This window comes from Sitophilus oryzae, unplaced genomic scaffold (assembly GCF_002938485.1).
Source record: "Sitophilus oryzae breed Bouriz unplaced genomic scaffold, Soryzae_2.0 scaffold_637_pilon_pilon, whole genome shotgun sequence".
Classification (NCBI taxonomy): domain Eukaryota; kingdom Metazoa; phylum Arthropoda; class Insecta; order Coleoptera; family Curculionidae; genus Sitophilus; species Sitophilus oryzae.
Window position 1 is genome coordinate 3,240,678 of NW_022147237.1, and position 19,581 is coordinate 3,260,258.

Here is a 19,581-nt window from a genome sequence, read left to right on the forward strand (position 1 = left end):
GGCCGACTTCGTTTTTTTTTAAATACGGACCTGCATTTTTTATTTCAGTTTTTGAAAGAACTCGGTCTCCTGAGTACAACTATATGCCACACTTTATACTTTATACTAGGTTAGATGCTTATTTAATAAGATAGTTGTAATGTAAATGTTGATATTTTTAACAGAGTAAGAAAAACTTTTGGAAGTCTGCCGACGAGATAAGAAAAATAAAAGACTTGAATGACCAGAGGACGTTGGTTGCCCTTACTAACTGCGATTTCAAAGATAAAACCAATGCAAGGGAGGGTTGCTACATAAGAGAACCCAAGTGTAACATACAAAAAGAATCATTACTGAAACAACCTATAAGACAAGTGAGTAGAAGCCCTTACAATTTTTTGTTGGTTTTCTATTGCTTTTATTTAATATTACTCATCTCTAATCAAAGCTAAGTGTAACCCCATAACGTTTAATTCACTAAAACATTTTTTCTCTACAATTGATAATAAAAAATAGACTAATAAACATGTTACAAAAACAGGAAAAAGCAAATATTAATTAACAAAACTTTCGCAAAAAAGTATCAAATTTTATCAACAAGCTCAAATGGAATATAGGAGCTAATTTTACGAACCTAAATCATTTATTAATTAGGAATTAATGCGTGGAATGAAAAGTGAACATCGAGTTTGTTGTTTTCCATAATAAATGAGGCCCTTTAGCGCCTGCACTGCTGAATAATTTATTCAATACATTTGCCCAGCTAATAATACGGAATCCGTATTTCTTACGGTCGGGTTTCATTCAGTGCTCAGTCAATTTGTTTATTAAAGAGTTTTTATTAGGAAGTGGGAAAATCTAAATTAAAAATTCATTGAGTTAATCTTTTATAAAACAAATAATATACTATAAAATATGGAACTAATGGCACAAATCATTAATGAACGCAACATCGCAACTTGTTGTCGATAACACAAGGTACATTAAAGCAAATGTAAAAAACTTAAAAACAAATCTTATTAAGAATAAAGGGTATTTCGTCAAATTTAAAGTTTTATATTTTTTTATTATTAGCCCAACTTTAAATCAACGTAAATTCAGTTTTTTTTATATAAACATTAACATTGAGCTTTATTATGCAGAGTTTATCGAATGGATGTTACAAATAATAAAAATATCATACAATTAAAAAAAAAACGTCATTAAAATTACAAAAAGAACATACATGGACATTGCAGAACACAAAAAAAGACATATCAATAAAATTTTACAATAGGAAAATTGTAAATGGACATAATCATTTTAAGAGTTATAAAATATTAAATACTAGACTTTTAACCAGTGTGTGAGATGATCAAAATTTTAAAATTCAAAATTGTTCAAGATTAAACATCAATAAAAAAAGTCGTTTACCGCATATAGGGCTCTCTTCAGTATGTATGATTTCAAAGCTTTGCGAAATGCGGGAAAGAATGAAAGCGACTTGATACCCAAAGGCAGATGATTGTACATTTTTTGGCATTGCAGCCTTAAACTAGTTCTGAGCTCGGGGTTGACAGATACAGATCGTGCTCCGCATTTCTAAGTGGATAGTTGTGATGTGGCCTTTCGGGAATAGCAGATATGTGCTTGCGGATTAAGTCAGTATTTTGAAATTTTTAAACAAAATTCTGGCAGTGAGTTCTACTGTTCAGTCACAATATATATCGAACTGCTCTCTTGTGAAGTTTGAAAAACCTAAATTTTATCGCGCAGCAAGTACCATAGGAATGGGAGAGCATAACGAAATGCGACTCTCTGTAGTTTTCGGTCAGAACCATGTCTGGATTAATTTTTAAGAGCTGTATGAACTTGCCACCAACAATTTTCCATTTTTTCAACTATCACTACTTTATGATGTTATTTTTGAATATCTTTGGTGACTATTGGCATAATATCATATTACGCTGCATTGGATGCACTATTCTAAATTATAAAAACGTTAAAAGTAACAATACAGGCCTGGTTTTAATAAACATTAATAACGATATCACAAATAAAGTTAATATCTTTAGTTAGTAGTCTGCAATAATCAAGAATACAACAATACCTTGGTTGCTCTAACTTGATCAACCAAAGCTTGAGATTTGTTCATATTGCAATGAGGCTACATATATCATATTGCGTTAAGTTTTCCCATTCTTCTTTAAGGACCAACCGAAGTTCATTTAACGAAGCTAGTGCCGTTCGCTAGATTAAGATCTGTCAAACATGCTGGGCAGGGTATAGCAGTATAGTATATAGTCCAATAATGACCAAAACTACCTCCTCATATTGAAAAATATCATAAAAAAGAAATGATAATTAAAAAAATTGAAAATTGTTGGTGGCAAGTTAATTTTGCTCTTAAAAATTAATCAAGGCATGTATTAACATGATCCAAAAAACAAAATACGCAGGAGACATGGTTGTAGTTGTTGAAAAATACTATTTTAGTAAAATTGGCTTGCAAAATTATTGCACAGAGTGTTTTAAAGTTAGTGTAAAGACAACCCTTCGATTAACCCTGTAAACTGAGTTTTTAAATAAATTAGAGCTAAAAATAAAAAACACAGATACACAAAATCAAATTAGAATTTTTTCAAGCACTCGTGCTACTTGAAAGAGGTCTTAAGTATTACTGGACGCCTTGTTGTGGTCTTACTAAATAGACCACCAGGTGTTTTGCTAATTATAAACTAGATATTTAAGAAGTACGATTTGGGAGCCGGTAGAGTAGTAGTACTTTCTCATATAAAATGCTATCAATCTTCATTGCGATCTAAAGACATTGGACATTATCAATGACAAGAGATTCAGCGATTTAATACAATACATATCTCTAAAGTATAATTAAACTGAATTCGAATAAAATGTCACAATCCTTTATTTCACAACTAAACTAACTTTAATGTAAGCTTTGTGTAAACGATGTTCGAACTTATCCTACTTTTACTTTATTTTCTAATAACACTTATTAATGTTTTCCAATTTAGTCGTCACCCCCTATTATAACGCACACTGCCGCCACACCCCAAGACTCCCCCAGCAACACCCTTGACGCTGACTTCCCCGAATTCCTATATAACGTCACCAGTGTGGTCAGTGACGTCGATGGCGAAAACTCCCTATGTCCATCTACTACAGAATCAACCACCCAAAAAAGTTCTGTGAGTGTCCCAATAGTCTAAATAAATAATGTAATAATAATATGTGTTCACTAGTCACTCGATAGTATGAGCAGTTTAATGAACACACTAATTGTTGGTTTGATGTTTTATTTAAGAAATTTAAGTTCTTGAACATAATAAGTTCTTTTGATATTATTTATTAAAACTTTAAATCAACTTATAATGTTGCCAATGTCAAATTATATTTCCTAAATTTTAGGCTTTTAACTAATATGAACAAATTTTAAATTACATAAAATACATATCAGGCGCACTTACTGTAGGTACTGTAACATAGTAGCGTAGACAGCACAACAAGGTTTGGCAACTTAAAGTATATTGACTTTTACCCGGATTTGTTTTTCTTTAATTGGCTTGTACAAAATTGTTCAAATTTGACGTGTATTCAGCATACGCAGACCTTTACTATACCTATTTACGACTTCGCTATAAAATATACAGGGGAGCCAATATTTGGACAGTTAAAAATTTGCATGGGTTTCCTGTTTCCAACGCTGATGCACCACCTGGTATATAATTTAACTCCACAGATGTGATTTGATCAAGCTATAGGCTTGGTGCATTTCAGTTGATTTCAACAAATTCCGACCGCAGCGCTTCAACGGCAGAAATCAGAAATTATCAGTATGTAATTCAAGCCGCCGCGCCGCGCCGGCCGGTGCCGTCATGTTGATCGCATTATAGGCCAGTAAACGTAGCCGAGTATGTATCATATGTAAAGGTGGAAAAAATTAGTAACCAACCAAGCTCAACGGGAATGTGTAGATAATGATCTCCTATTTAACCCCTCAAAAGTCCCATTCGGTCCCAGTGGGGGAAGTTTGAAAAAAACCGCCGCCATCTTGGTTTTTTTCGTTTTTTTTAAATATCTCCGTTAGCATAACTTTTTTCGAAAAGCTAAAGATATGTTTTTTGGAGAGAATTAAATTTAGAATATTTTTCCTTTAACAATTTTTTTTCTAAAATAATTATTAATAGAGATAGAGCAATTTTTTACTATGCGTTTTTTAAATTTTCCAGTTTTTTAAACCAATCAGCTATAATTTTTGGCATTAACAGTATAGTGTTAATATAACTGCAACCAAGTATAAATTTAAACATTAAAACAATTAAAAATAACGTTCAAATATTATTTATTAAATAAAATTATTGTTAAAAAAAAATATTATGAAATTATAGTTATTAAATAAAATCTGCTATGACGTCATCCTGATCGTCATTTTCGTCTTCAACTAAAATACAGAAGTTTGTACAACTGATTCCGTAGCACTAACCACACTTTGAAGAACATTTAAGACCCAGTTTTCTACAAGAGCAATTTTTAGAGCACTGACTCTCTTTGCAATTGCAAAAAATTAATTTTAGTATGTCAGGAAGCGAAACATCTTCGAAACATCTTCTGTTGATTTAATAGGTGTCAGATTACCTTTTTGATCTTTCTTCCATCCATATTGTAAAGGATCTAACTTGTTACCAAACCATTCATGAATCTAAAATATACAAGTTGTAACATTTTCTATAATAGATATATCTTTACAGTTACCTGAAAGTATGTCCTGAGTAAATGGAGTTTTGCAGAGTTCTCAGTTGGAGACAAATTAGCTAAATTAACGGTAGTCTTAAGGGCCTGTCTTGATGTAATCCTATTGTATAGAGTGTATCTCAGATGGTTAATATGTTTGGTATAGATCTTGGGTAGTGATATAGCTTTAAAAGATAATTTAATCCTGACTGAAACAAGTCATCTTTGTTACCATTTTTTTCTAAAAATATTTTGAGGTATAGACAAAGATTGTTATTTTTTTTTCAGTACTGACATTTTTTATTTTTAAAATAAAAAAAAAATATGTGTTTTTTTGAAAGTCCCATTTTGTCTTGTACCTCAGATATTTTATCACCTTTTCCTGCTTTTCCCGGATGAAGCATGAATATATTTTTATGTTTTGAATGGTATATAAGTAAAACCATAATATCGGTATTCTCTGAGACAACTGTTATATGTTTTTTTTGACATAGATAATTCCGCAGCTGTTGAGGTGATAAGAAAATTTGAAGATTTTTTTCAAAAAGCACTAAAAAGTCGATTCTAAAAATATCCAAAATATCTGAGGTACAAGACAAAATGGGACACTGTGATACTACCTCCTTTTTATTTAAAAAATTAAAAAAAAAATGTGCCTGACGATACTAAAAAATACTAACAAAGGTGACTTGTTTCAGTCAGAATTAAATTATTTTTTAAAGCTATATCACTGCCCAAGCTGCAAAACTCCATTTACTCAGGACATACTTTCAGGTAACTGTAAAGATATATCTATTATAGGAAATGTTATAAGTTGTATTTTTTAGATACAGGAATGGATTGGTAATCAGTTATATCCATTACAATATGAATGGAAATCAAAAAGGCAATCTGACACCTATTCAATCAATAGAATATGTGGCGCCTCCTGACCTACTAAAATTATTTTTTTGCAATTGCAAAGAGAGTCAGTGCTCTAAAAATTGCTCTTGTAGAAAACTGGGTCTTAAATGTTCTTCAAAGTGTGGTCAGTGCTACGGAATTAGTTACACAAACGTTTGTATTTTAGTTGAGGACGAAAATGACGCTCAGGATGACGTCAGAGCAGATTTTATTTAATAACTTTAATTTAATAATATTTTTTTAACAATAATTTCATTTAATAAATAATATCTAAACGTTATTTTTAATTGTTTTTATGCTTAAAATTATACTTGTGTGGTTTATCTATATTATGACTATACTGTTAACGCAAAAATTATATCTGATTGGTTTAAGAAAACTGGAAAATTTATAAAACGGTATAGTAAAAAATTGCTCTATCTCTATTATTATTTATTTTAGAAAAAAAAATATTGAAGGTAAAATGTTCCAAATTTAATTATCTACAAAAAGCCTATCTTTAGTTTTTTGGAAAAAAGTTACGCAAACGAAGATATTTCAAAAAAACGAAAAAATCCAAGATGGCGGCGTTTTTTTTTCAAACTTCCCCCACTGGGACCGAATGGGACTTTTGAGGGGTTAAATAGGAGATCATTATCTACACATTCCCGTTGAGATTGGTTGGTTACTAATTTTTTCCACCTCAACCTCCAGATTGACTGGCCTATTAATATAATATTGAAATCGTAGTTTTGTCATAATATTTAATTATTTTAGTTTTTTTCTAGTGCAGTTATTGAGACTATAAAACACTCAGGTACGAGGTTTGTGTTATATAATGCTCTGTCGGGTAGTAAAAAATAAGTGAAAAAGAATTCGAACTAGGCGTCGCCGTCGCGTCCTGTTGTGTTGTAACAATTTCAAATGTTAATAAAATTGCCGAAAAAATGTTAACGCGTAAAGGAGAGCGTAATTAGGGCGTTGTTGGGTGCAGTAACATTCAATAACTCAACTTTCCCGGATATTCAACTCTCCCGAAACAACATTTTGCAGCTTCGTAGTTTCTCACACCGATTTTATCAAATGCAAAAATGGATTCAAGCAGTTCGACGAAACAAGTGAGTAAAGAAAGTGCTCGTTACATAATTAAAAAATTAAATAGACATATGTATACTATAAGAGGATACAATATAATTTGCAATATTAACGGTATAGTTAGCGGTTTTTAATTAACTACTGATTAAATGTTTTATGAACATTTAAAATTATAGTATGTACCTTTAAAAAAGTTCGTTATATCCGAAATAATAAATTATAATAGAAGTTAGACCTTCTGAAGATATCAAAATATTAACTTTTTTATTTTTAGAATTTTCACAAATTATACTTCCTAACACTTTTAGATTTTTTAAATAATACATTTTTCGTATGCTCGCTACTTAAACCCGTGTATTTGTATACTAGTTGTTTAAGATATTCTCCAATGGTGGCAGCACTGGCGGAGAGTGCACCAAGCCTATACAGTACAATAAATATTATCATGCCATAAGATTTCTTTTCTTCATGCTATCGAGTGTCTACTTTTATGTGAGCTCATCATAAGGTATCATTGTAGGGTCTAACTTTATTGTATCCTTTTCAGAGTCTAACTTTATTGAAACCGCCAACATTAACGCCGCCCCCAATAACGTTTCGTAATTTCGAGAAACTTCCAGAAGGTCCACTGCATACACCATCTGGGAAGATAGTTATTCACAACGAAAGGGTCGGTATGAAGACTATGTCGTTTTCCGAAAAAGTCGTTCAGCTAAAAAACAGCAACAAGAACGAAATGAAACAACATCCGGATAAAGAAAAACTACAAAGGAAGATGTCCTGGAATCTTCCAAAGTAGAGAACCAACACGTTGATGGTATATAATAATAATTTATAAATAATAATCTGTTGTAGGAGGCCAAGTTTAAGAAGAAAAAGAGACAAATCAGGGTCAGATTCTGAAGCAGTTCCCCTGAATAATGGTAGAGATCATTCCCAATGTAACGGTCGTGGAGTTACTAGACATGTAAGCTGAATATTTAATAGTTAGATTTTACTCTCTTACTTTCTTAGCCAATTTTAATGTTAGTTTTTATAAAAGCGTTTTAAATGGTGATGTAATATTATTATCACAAGAACAGATACATATGTGTGGGAAAGACTTTTTTGTAGTAACTTCTACTTCCCGGAGATACCTTATTTTACGCAACCCACACTCTTTTTTTATAAAAAAAGAAGAGATGCTAACTATTGCAGTGCAGTATTAACAGTGCTAACTATTGCAGTGCAGGGACATACCCTAGTATGTATGTCAAGTAAAAGTAGAAAATAAGTGGTACTTAAAAAATTCTTTGTTTCGAAGATACAGGGTGTAAGTTTCATTTTTATTTCGATGTTTTCGATATAATTTCTGAGTCAATGCCGATATGTGGATAAAAACTAGTGTCTGGGTGTTTTTTAGCATGAGAAATTCGATTTCGATACCAGTATGACTCTTACTGGTAGAGGGCGCCACCTACATCTTTTATAGCAGTTTTGAAGAGCAATAACTTTTCGTCCGTACCTGTATTACACTACTGAGTGAAAAAATATACATTTCCGTCACATTTTACGTAAAAAAAGTCTCTTGGTAAAAATCTCTACGAGTAATGGTCCTCAAGATATTTGGAATCGAAATAGTCAATACATGTTATAATTGACAAAAATTATACATGTTAACTGGATAATAATCTACATAAAGTTTAGTAATAGTCTAGTGTCTTCCACGGCAAGACACTAGCCTATTACTAAAGCATTATGGGGGCTATATTTAATAAATAACTATTATAAAATTTACTAATTGTTGTAAACATTCAATTGAATTTCTTTACATCACTGTTTAAAACTTAAAAGCGCATACAGCTAGGGGACTAGCACCCAGATTTCATCATATCGCTTTTGTTGTTTGCACGTTTTGTTATTTCAGGCCAGCTTAAGGAATGATTCATTGCTGCAATCATCCATTCGGATCCAAAACGATACACGAGATACGCCAAATAATAAGGTTGCCAAATCTGCCATTAGTCCGCAAAATTCTATTAGATGTAGATCAAACACTTGCAGCGGCGCCATGCCACAACAAGTAAAGTCCTGCCCAAACTTGCTTATTTCCTCACTCGATGGTCACTGGCCCAACAGAAAACACCACATTTTTTACACTGTAAACTCGATCGTTTTCATGTGCCTTTTTGAGTTTCTCCATTTAATTTTACTTTGCTTAAATAATGTCTGTCCAAGGAGTCAGGGAACCACCCAAAAAAATATATATAAAATATTATTTAGCTGGATTAAAATGACAGACAAAACTGTCACTACCTTGTATCCTCTCTCATTGGGCGGACTATATATAGTTTAAGCAGTTACAGAGAATAAATTACAAGTTCGATGTATATTAACAGTTTTGTTTGTTATACAAAAGAACTTACAAGGATATTATAAATCACAACATATATATAAAAAGGTTATATGTACAAATTTTCAGTTTTTTTCTATAATTTGCAGTTCTTATATCTACTTGAAGAACACTTACTACCAGTTTTTCTCTTCATAGACAGAATGACTTGGTTTTTCTTCAGAACTTGAAAGTGATCATCTATATTCACAATTCTGAAGCACAAAATCGAGTTGTATACCGGGTGCGTCTCAAACTGACTCCTGTAACTTTCTTATTTTTTAGAGAAAAAAAGAGATTTGGAATGTTAGTATATGACATAAATTAGGATTGATTGGTGTATTCATTTGTTTTAGGTCACTTCCTGTTTCACCGTAAATGACTACAACTGTTGATTCCTAATGACACCCTCGGTATTGTTTTTTTTACTTTGTGCGATGTAAAATGATACTCTGAATAGAATGTCATATCATATGTCAGCTTTTGACATTTTCCAGATTTGATAGTCTAATGTTTTTCGTGTCTTGTCCTGGCCGGTTAAAAGATGCCGAAATCGTATTTTTAATTATATCTCAGTTTTTTTCAAATGGAACGAGGGTGGCTCATTAGCTTATTTCGAAAAAGCATTTTTACGAATAATTTGGTACCACACACAGTCAAATTATCGTTATGAACCGCTTGTTACAATTTCAAATAAACCATATGAGAAAATGTCAAAAATTGACATATAATATGTCATTCAGAGTTAATTTTCTATCGAATAAAGTAAAAAAATACCGAGGGTGCCATTTAAAAATCAAAAGTTGTAGTCATTTCAGGTAAAACAGGAAGTAACCAAAAACAATTGAATACATCAGTCAATCCTAATTTATGTCATATAATAACATACCAAATCTAGTTTTTTATGTAAAAAATTAAAAAAAAAATTAGGGTTGAGCCACTTTTGAGACGCACCAGGTATATTGTTATTGTGTTGTAATCTATCTCCAGTAAGAGAAAACTTTCACTCAAAAATTATGTACAGGGTATCCCATTTTGGTTAAAATCATACGGTATCTCCGTTATTAGTAAAGATAGGAATATGTGGTTTGCACAAACCTGTGCCACTTTTTTGTCAAACGGAAGATGCTGTCAACAAAATTTTCATAGCCCTCTTCGTTTCTGAGCTACAGGGTCTTTTCGAAACTTTTGCAATTTGGGACAGTCCCCGTATCTTCGTTATTATGGATGATATCGAGAAGGTGAAAACTGATTCTTGTAGAACTTTTTACGTAGAATACAGCGGCGTAGTCTATTTTTCTAAGGAAAAAATATTTATGAAAATATGAACTAAACTTATGTTTTTTCAAATGGAACACCCTGTATATTTATAAATCATATGATCCGCCTTGCTATGAGCTTCTCGAAAATATATATCACTCTATATTTATTTTCACTATTTACGGAAATATTTAAAATATATCGTTTTCTTATTAGAAGGCCGTGATAAATAACAAAAAATCAAAAATCATATTTACTAAAATTGTCATACACTTATTAAAATTTTGTTTGGAATTGATATATTTTACTTTTGAACTGTTATCACTCAATCTCTGAATATATTTTTCTTTTTTTAACGGAATTAATTATAACGGGATGGGTTTGCAAATATCTAAAAGCTTGCATTAATAAAGAATTTTCCAGGTGTTTAACATTGTGTTAGTTGCCACGATATATTTCAAATTTCAAAAATCCTCAAAATCAGAAATCGAGAAAGGACAACTCCAGGGAGGCCATCCTATGAGTTCATATGATGGCCCCCATCATATGGGTCCATTGGTTTGGTTTGGTTTGGTTTGGCTGAAAGTATATTTCACGTAAATTAGCTAAAGGAATATTTAAAAGTTCTGGTACGATAGCTTCCAAGATTTACAAATAGCGGTAAAAAGTTAAGTTTCCCTAATATATAAAGAATTTATTAGTGGCTCTCAAAATAAAACAAGAGACAGATAGCAGTATACTTTTAATAATTCTTTAGTTTCCTTTATTATCAATCATGGCCTACTAATAAATATGATCTTTTAATATATTTTTTAAATATTGCAGTAAATATTGAAAATAAATATGGAGTTATATATATTTTTCAGAAGCTTATGGCAAGCCAGATCATATAATTTATAAATATACAGGGTGTTCTATTTAAGAAAGCAAAACTTTAATTCATTTCTTTAAAAATATTATTTTCGTAGAATAACCGACTACGCCACTGTATTCTACGTAAAAAGTTCTACAATAAACAGGTTTCACCTTCTCGATACCTTTAACAATAACGGAGATACCGGTGATGTCCAAAATTGCAAAATTTTCAGAAAGACCCTGTAGCTCAGAAACGAAGAGGGCTATGAAAATTTTGTTTACGGCATCTTTTGTTTGACAAAAAAATGGCAGAGGTTTGTGCAAACCGCACCCTTCTATCCTCACGAATAACGGAGATACCATATGATTTCAACCAAAATGGGACACCCTGTACAAGTATAATTATTAAGCCAGCCATGAAATTTCTATTTCTATTGTCACATCTATATTTAAATAACAAAATGAGCAAATAAAAAACGTCCTACAGAAAAGTCTTATTCAGTATACAAATTTATAACTTCTGCTAAATATAAGATTGCAGTCATATTACATTTCATTTATCAAAACTTTAATATTTGTATAAAAAAGTACTAAAAGAGTAGGTAACAGTTGATAATAGAAAGAAAAATTGAAGTTGAAATAGAGTCAGCATAATTTTGTGGGTTCTGATAAACCTTTACTATTTCAGTTTATTTAAAAAATCGTAAAAATTTCATAAAACAGTGGCATTTTCTGGATAAATTAACATACTACGCTTAAAAATAACTTGCAGTTAACTACTGTATAAGTGAAATAGCTGTATTTTATCTATTATAAGCGTTATCATTCAATCGTTTTGTATTTAATCAAATTCAGAATTAATTTATTCTCTGTGACTACAGATTATGTAGTAACTAGTTTTCAACCCCCACACGCACACAGTGCACACAGTTCATAGAGTGGATTTTTAGGTAAACACACCCCCACCGGCTTTAACTAGACGCAATTCACTGACAAAATCCCCCAAAAGCACCACCAAACGGCACCATCACCACTCCTCCAAACTGAACCTCAAGAGTGTCAGTCCGATACTGTCCAAAAAAATCGACCACATCGAACTCAAGCCACTGAACAATTTGAAAGATAACACACTAACGGAAACGAATTTATCACAGACGAAACTGGATGAAGCCTCGACTCACTCATCGCCGAGGTTCAGCATCTTGAACAGACTGGAAATGTTACTGGAACCTACCGGGTGTTTGAAAGGGAGAGAAGAATATTCGTTGTACCTGTTTTCACCAGAAAATAGGTAAGGATGCTTTGTTTGTACGGAAGGGGGGAAGTTGATAACCGGGACCTTATAGCTATCCCTATTTCTTGAGTTATAATTCATCATACAGTGTCAGGGCTTTGATAAAAGCCAATATCTAAGACGATTTTACAGTGGTCATTTCTCCATCTCTGATCTCAATCATTATCAAAGTTTATGGCAAGAATGGTTGTCCCCTCTATGATGAAGTATTCTAGTGTTTCCATTGTATTGCCATTGTTTATAATTCTAATATTTTCTAATCTACTAAGGTGTTTATTGAGGAGACAGCGTGCTGTTTAAGAGTCTATTACGCTGTACTTTCGGGTCGCTCGCAGGGGTCGGGTAAAGCGGGTGTGTGGCCGAAGGAAATATATATTATATTTCAGAAATATGCCTAAGGATTAGCTGTTAAGGTGTTAAGCCGCACCCAAAATTCCAAACACACGTACTTTGATTGAGGCTTGCTTAAGGTTTGCAGAGCTTCACCATTTGCCATAAAGTAGCAGGCAGTTTGTTACAAAACCATATAAATTATATATCACTGTAATCACAAAACTTCATTCTATTTCCGTAATGTAACGGAATTTTAAATTATGTCTTTACTTTCGAGAAGATTTAATCCAAACAAGGAATATTTTGTTGAGGTTTGACCATCAAAATCTTAAAAATAAAGAAGTTGTAATGTGCTACAATACGGATATAGTATAATCCTTTATCTTTAATTTCCTTCTTCATTTATGTAAAAATAACTAGCCAATTTTACATAAAACGTTAAATGCCGAACGCTTATTTTGCTATTTTATCGGAGTAGTGAAATAGACTCTAAAAACCCCGTGACAATGCGAAGATTGTTCTTACTTTAATCAAGGAAAATCTTTGATTTTTCTTGATTTAAGTATCATGACTAAAGTATCTATAACTTTAGTGATAATACTTTGAGAATTACCCCAAAATACCATGATTATCATGACAAATATGAAGCAATCATTAAAATTCATGGATGTAAAAAGATTTTTTTCAAACTAATTTTCTTCTTCCTTTTTTTCCACTACGATCATATAGGAGATTATTATGTATTTATTATTTTATTTTTCAGTTTTCGTAAAAAGTGCACCTGGTTGGTCGAACAAAAATATTTTGACAACATGGTACTCCTCTTCATTGCTATGAACTGCATCACTTTGGCAATGGAAAGACCAAACATTCCACCCGATAGTCCCGAAAAGATCTTTCTTCAAAGTTGCAATTACATATTCTCTATTGTGTTCGCCTTTGAGATGTTTGTCAAGGTAAGATTAAATAAAGACGATTTAAAATTAAAATTATTTTATTATATGTACTTTAAACATTAACAGTGTAGGAATGAAATGGTAAGATTTCATCAGTATGATCAAAATTTCGATTACCCTTATAAAAAATGCCATGGAGAAACCAATGTTTTACACCAATCCCTAACTATATACAGAGTGAGACTTAAATAAGGGCAAATATTTTCAGCTCTGGTAGATCTCGATAAAAGAAACATATTTTTCTCTTTACCGTTTTTTAAATAAATCCAAAATAACCGAGTTATTTTATTTAAAAAATTTAAATAATATAGTTTTGCTTAAATTTTGAGAACCACTGGATATTTTTTGTGGTTCTTGTAAATTTAATGTACTAACTGATTGGTACTATGTTGCGCCATATTATCAAGAAATTATGTTGTTTTAACTAAGAACTCTAAATCTAAATCTTCAAATTTTTTTTCGCGAAAAAACCTCATAGACGTGTTTCTGGAGTTGAAATTTACTACCCCTAAAAATATTTGCACTCTTTTAAGACTCGCCCTGCCCTGTATTTTTCTTTTTCTTGGTAATATTTTTCCCTATGATAATTACCGATTGCTACTTTTCAAACTGTCACTCTGTGTAATAGGTGTACAAAATCATATCTACTAAATTATAAAGAAATAACCCCTATTAGACTATTGAATAAATGACAGAACTTCTATACCGGGTGCGTCTCAAAAGTGGCTCACCCCTATAACTTTTTTATTTTTTCAAATAAAAAACCGAGATTTGGTATGTTAGTATATGACATAAATTAGGATTGATTGACGTATTCAATTGTGTTTGGTCACTTCCTGTTTCACCGGAAATGACTACAACTTTTGATTTGTAAATGGCACCTTCGGTATTTTTTTACTTTATTCGAAAGAATATGACATTCTGAATAGAACGACATATCATGTCAATTTTTGACATTCTCACTTAATAAACAATCGTATTTTAAATTTCAATCTAGCGTGCTATGGCTATGTTAAAAATACTAATTCTTAATCAAGGAGCCTTGGAAACATAGATTTAATCGTCTAATGTTTATAGTGCCTTATCCTGACCGATTAAAAGATGCCCTCCTAATTTGCGAGCCATCGTAATTTTGATCATATCTCAATTTTTTCAAATGGAACGAGGGTGGCTCGTTAGCATATTTGGAAAAAACATTTTTTTACGAATAAAACCATATACGAAAATGTCAAAAGTTACATATACACATATAACATATGATATGTCATTCTATTCAGAGTGTTATGTTCTATCGATTAAAGTAAAAAAATACCGAGGATGCCATTTAAAAATCAAAAATTGTAGTCATTTCCGGTGAAACAGGAAGTGACCGAAAACATTTGAATACGTCAATCAATCCTAATTTATGTCATATACTAACATACCAAATCTCGTTTTTTTTAACTATATTTATTTATTCGTGTCAGAAGCATCATCAAGATTACATTTCATATACATATAATATCACATACAACAACAAAATAACAACAATAATTACATATAATAATAATAATAATAAGTAAAATTGCAAACATAAAAGTTATACATGAAACCACAGTACATTAAAACATAGATATAAAACAAACATAGCATGTATAAACATCATTTGAGACGGGAAACTAAACATATTTTGCCCAGAAGCGGGCAACGTCAATTGCGTATTTTTTTTAACTGAAAAAATAAAACAGTTATAAGGGTGAGCCACTTTTGAGACGCACCCGGTATTATAGTCGTGCTTACTTATTTAGTCTAAGCTACCGTATGATCGAAAAAAAGGCGTCCAAGTCATAGCCATCGTTGACGCCGTTTTTTTTTTTCATCATTTTGTATTTATTTTTGAAATATTATAGTTAAATTAATGTGTTTATCTACAACCGTTTAGTTATAACGTTTTTACATCACTATTTTTTTAGTATTTCAGTTACGTTATGAGATTCATAACACAACTAGTTGTGTTATGAATCTATAACACAACTAGTTGCTATAATAATTAAAAACAACTACGAACATCTAAATATATTAACTTTTCCGGCAATAATGATTCCGTGGCACGTACTGCGGCAAGTTCTACATCTGAAGGGAGACTTTCGGAATCGCTCATCGTAATTTTTAAAATTATTTGTCTGAGCAAAAAGTGCTCGCGTTTACTTGACAGGGCAAACTGACTTTTCAGCATAAATGTGACAAATGTCATAGTTAAAGGTGTTAAAGGTGGGCGACTAATAAACGAAAATTAAAACAACATTTTCTTATTTTTCGGTTGTAGATAAAACATTGTACATGACACGTGCGTTTAAACATGATTACAACACTCGTGTGATTAGAACGACTCGGTCTACGACCTCGTTCTAATCGTTCACACTCGTTGTAAGCATGTTCATAAACACACTTGTACTGTAAATAACTATTATTACACTTCTGACACTAAAACCATGCTTATTAGATAAATCTAACTTAATTTCTCGGTGCAACTCTTTCTAGGTTGTAGCAGCCGGTATGTGTTACGGCCCAAACGCCTATTTTACATCAGGCTGGAACATAATGGACGGATCGCTTGTAATCATCTCAGTGATAGATATCATCATGTTCCTTATTAACGACACCACCTCAAGAATCTTTGGAATACTCAGAGTAAACTACTTTATCTCAAACCTCAATTACAAAAACACTAAATTAATTCATTTTTTAGGTTTTTAGGTTGCTTAGATCCCTTCGACCTTTAAGGGTAATCAACAGAGCACCTGGTCTAAAATTAGTAGTACAAACTCTCCTTTCATCCTTAAGACCCATCGGCAACATTGTCCTTATTTGCTGTACGTTTTTTATCATTTTTGGAATACTGGGTGTCCAGTTGTTTAAGGGAACGTTTTACCATTGCGTTGGAGAAAACTTGACAGGCATAACAAACAGGAACGAGTGCGAATTCCGAAACTACGAGTGGAAGAATGAGAAGTACAACTTCGATGACTTAGTGCAGGCACTTATGTCACTATTCGTATTAAGTTCACGAGATGGATGGGTGAACATTATGTACACTGGCTTAGATGCTGTAGGCGTGGACAAACAACCTGTAACCAATTTTAATGAATGGAGACTGCTGTATTTCATTTCGTTCATTTTGCTGGTGGGATTTTTCGTGCTGAACATGTTCGTGGGAGTGGTGGTGGAGAATTTCCACCGATGCAGGGAGGAACAGGAAAAAGAGGAAAGGATTAGAAGAGCTGCTAAAAGGGCATTGCAGCTAGAAAAGAGAAGACGAAGTAAGTGTAGTAAATATTTCTTTAGCACAATCGTAATTCCAACTATGAAAGAATTTCGGCTGTATCTCAGAAACTTTATCCTATAACTTCTGGGACAATTCTAGTAAGGTAAATCGGCCAAGAGAAATCGGTGAAAATGATTTTAATGTTCTAAAAATATCCCTCTAGAGGGCGCATAGGTTATGTCCAATCAGTAAAGGAATTTTTTCGAATAATATACAAGTGAAGAGGTATTTTAAATATTGCTATTATAATCAATGTACACTTTGCATTTTTTCTTTGGTATAGAGTATTTTGCGAAGGATGTCTCACTGTTGGAATTATAGTACATTTTCTTAGCAGTCGCTGGCATCAGTCTTACGGCAGTTGACTATAATTATATGGCAGACATAGGCAGTCTTCTTCGCAGTCAATGGTAGTCGCTTGGCAGTAAAATTATATCTTGGCAAATGATGTACATTTTTTACCCAAGTGAGATACCTCTCGGTATTTTGTTTTATCTTATAAATAATGTTAAACCTACATTTTTAAACTAATGATAGCTCTGGTTTGAGTTAAAGGAATTAAACAAACTGGGGCTCGTTTAAATGAGCTTTTCTTCCTTAGAAATCTTCATTATAAACTACCTCCATATGTTCTGCCGGGATTGCTAGAAGGCGCTATTTGACATCATAACCACTTTTCATATTGCGCTTTTGAATAAAAGATTTAAATGGAAGGCTATAGCTCTTTTTTTTAGTTAAATAGATATTAAAATTTCCAAAAAGTTAGAGCAAATTGAATCTTTCCAGCTTCTCTTTTAATGGGAGATAATAAGAGAACAAATAAATATTGAAATTAGAAGAATTTTGATTTCCATTGTCTTTATTAATTTTACTTAACGTTTCAGTCAGAAGTATCACTGACCTTTATCAAGGGTGAACTAATTTCTAAATCCTCAAACTACTGAGCTTATATACTAGAACAAAGTATTCACCTGTGAAAAATTGAGTGCAGTCAAATATGAGAGTGTTCACTGAGAATACCCGCATTAGTATGCTTTATATTTTATATTGAAATTAAAACTTCCATACATGGATAGCTAAAGATGTTATTATTGCTAGAATATGAATACGGTTTCCTTGAAATTGCGCTTTTTCCGATGAGGTTTTCATGGACAAGGCTTCCGACCATTTTATGGTGAGGTAATGCTGTGCGGTTACTTTAACCACGCATGATCGGCAATACCCGACCTCATTGTTTCGCCTCTCTGAGTATATTTTATATGTCAGTTAAAGGTGCGTCCAGACCTGACGAGATGAGAGCGAGGCAAGAGCGAGACAAGAGCAAGACGAGAGCGAGACATATTCTATCCATTTTTTGAGATAAGCCCGCCATGAGACAAGCGAGTTAGATTATAATGAAAGGAACCCAAACACATTTTAAATTGTAATTGAATATAACCCACGATGGCCAAATACGGTAGTAACACGCATACAGTAGTAAATTTTTGTATTTTTAACATGATATTTGGTTCGTCGTATTTTATTCACCGTCAGTTTTTTTTCCTTTTGATTGTTTTCCCCTTTAACTCTTCATTTGTTTCGAGACACGACGTCTTTTACAAAATACGTTTGCTAACGTTTTTTTATGACAAAATGTTAAATAGAAGAGTTATAGGGAGGGTTAAGAAGCACATTTTAAAATTACTGTAGAGTATACGGGGTACTTAAAAAAAGATGGATTTTGCAGAGTAACCATTCTGAAGCAAATCCGTTTTAATACTACATTTGTGTAAGTAAAATAAACAAAGACAATGGAAAGACAAGTCCGAAATTATTTTAGTTTCAATATTGAATCATTGTTCTACCAGATTCAAAGAAATAAATATTTCTAAAGATCAGTATTTTCCAATGTGAACCAAAACAAACTAAAAATCAATCCAAACCAAATTTCTTCATTTTAGAAATGAACGAACCACCCTACTACATCAACTACGCGCCATGGAGGCTGTTCATCCACAAAATAGTGACGTCGAAGTACTTCGACCTCGCCATTGCGGCTGTGATAGGTTTAAACGTCGTCACCATGGCAACGGAAAGCTACAGGATGCCCAACACGTGGGAATACGTCCTGCGAATCTTCAACTACTTCTTCACGGCCGTCTTCATTTTGGAAAGCATCATGAAACTGGTCGCTTTAGGCTTTAAGATGTACATAAAGGACAAGTGGAATATATTGGACGTAGTGATCGTTATATTATCAGTTGTGGGGATTATTATCGAGGAAATGAAAGAGAATGAGATGAAGATTATTCCTATCAATCCTACCATTATTAGAGTAAGTATTAATTTAAATAACAAATTATAAAAATGAACAATTAACGTAGTCATAAATGAAATAAAGTGTGGTTATTAAAAAAAATAGTATATACAGTAACGTCGATTTAGTACCTCATATTACCACCTAGGATTTCATGTAAGTGTAAATCCCGTCAAAAACATAAAATGTAAAAATATATCAAGTCTCGCAACGATGTTCTTCCGC

General features: G+C 32.3%; 1 protein-coding gene across 2 annotated transcripts in view; it reads left to right on the forward strand.

Annotated features, from left to right (window-relative positions):
• LOC115887806 (voltage-dependent T-type calcium channel subunit alpha-1G-like) overlaps positions 1-19,581 on the forward strand; it is a 97,553-nt gene that overhangs the window by 71,227 nt on the left and 6,745 nt on the right. For both annotated transcript variants that reach the window (XM_030907315.1, XM_030907314.1), the window contains exons 14-23: positions 165-353; positions 2,994-3,167; positions 7,235-7,482; positions 7,543-7,654; positions 8,594-8,749; positions 12,124-12,464; positions 13,564-13,756; positions 16,277-16,426; positions 16,485-17,055; positions 19,001-19,374. In XM_030907315.1, coding sequence (XP_030763175.1) covers positions 165-353; positions 2,994-3,167; positions 7,235-7,482; positions 7,543-7,654; positions 8,594-8,749; positions 12,124-12,464; positions 13,564-13,756; positions 16,277-16,426; positions 16,485-17,055; positions 19,001-19,374 — 2,508 coding nt within the window. The remainder of the gene's footprint in view (positions 1-164; positions 354-2,993; positions 3,168-7,234; positions 7,483-7,542; positions 7,655-8,593; positions 8,750-12,123; positions 12,465-13,563; positions 13,757-16,276; positions 16,427-16,484; positions 17,056-19,000; positions 19,375-19,581) is intronic.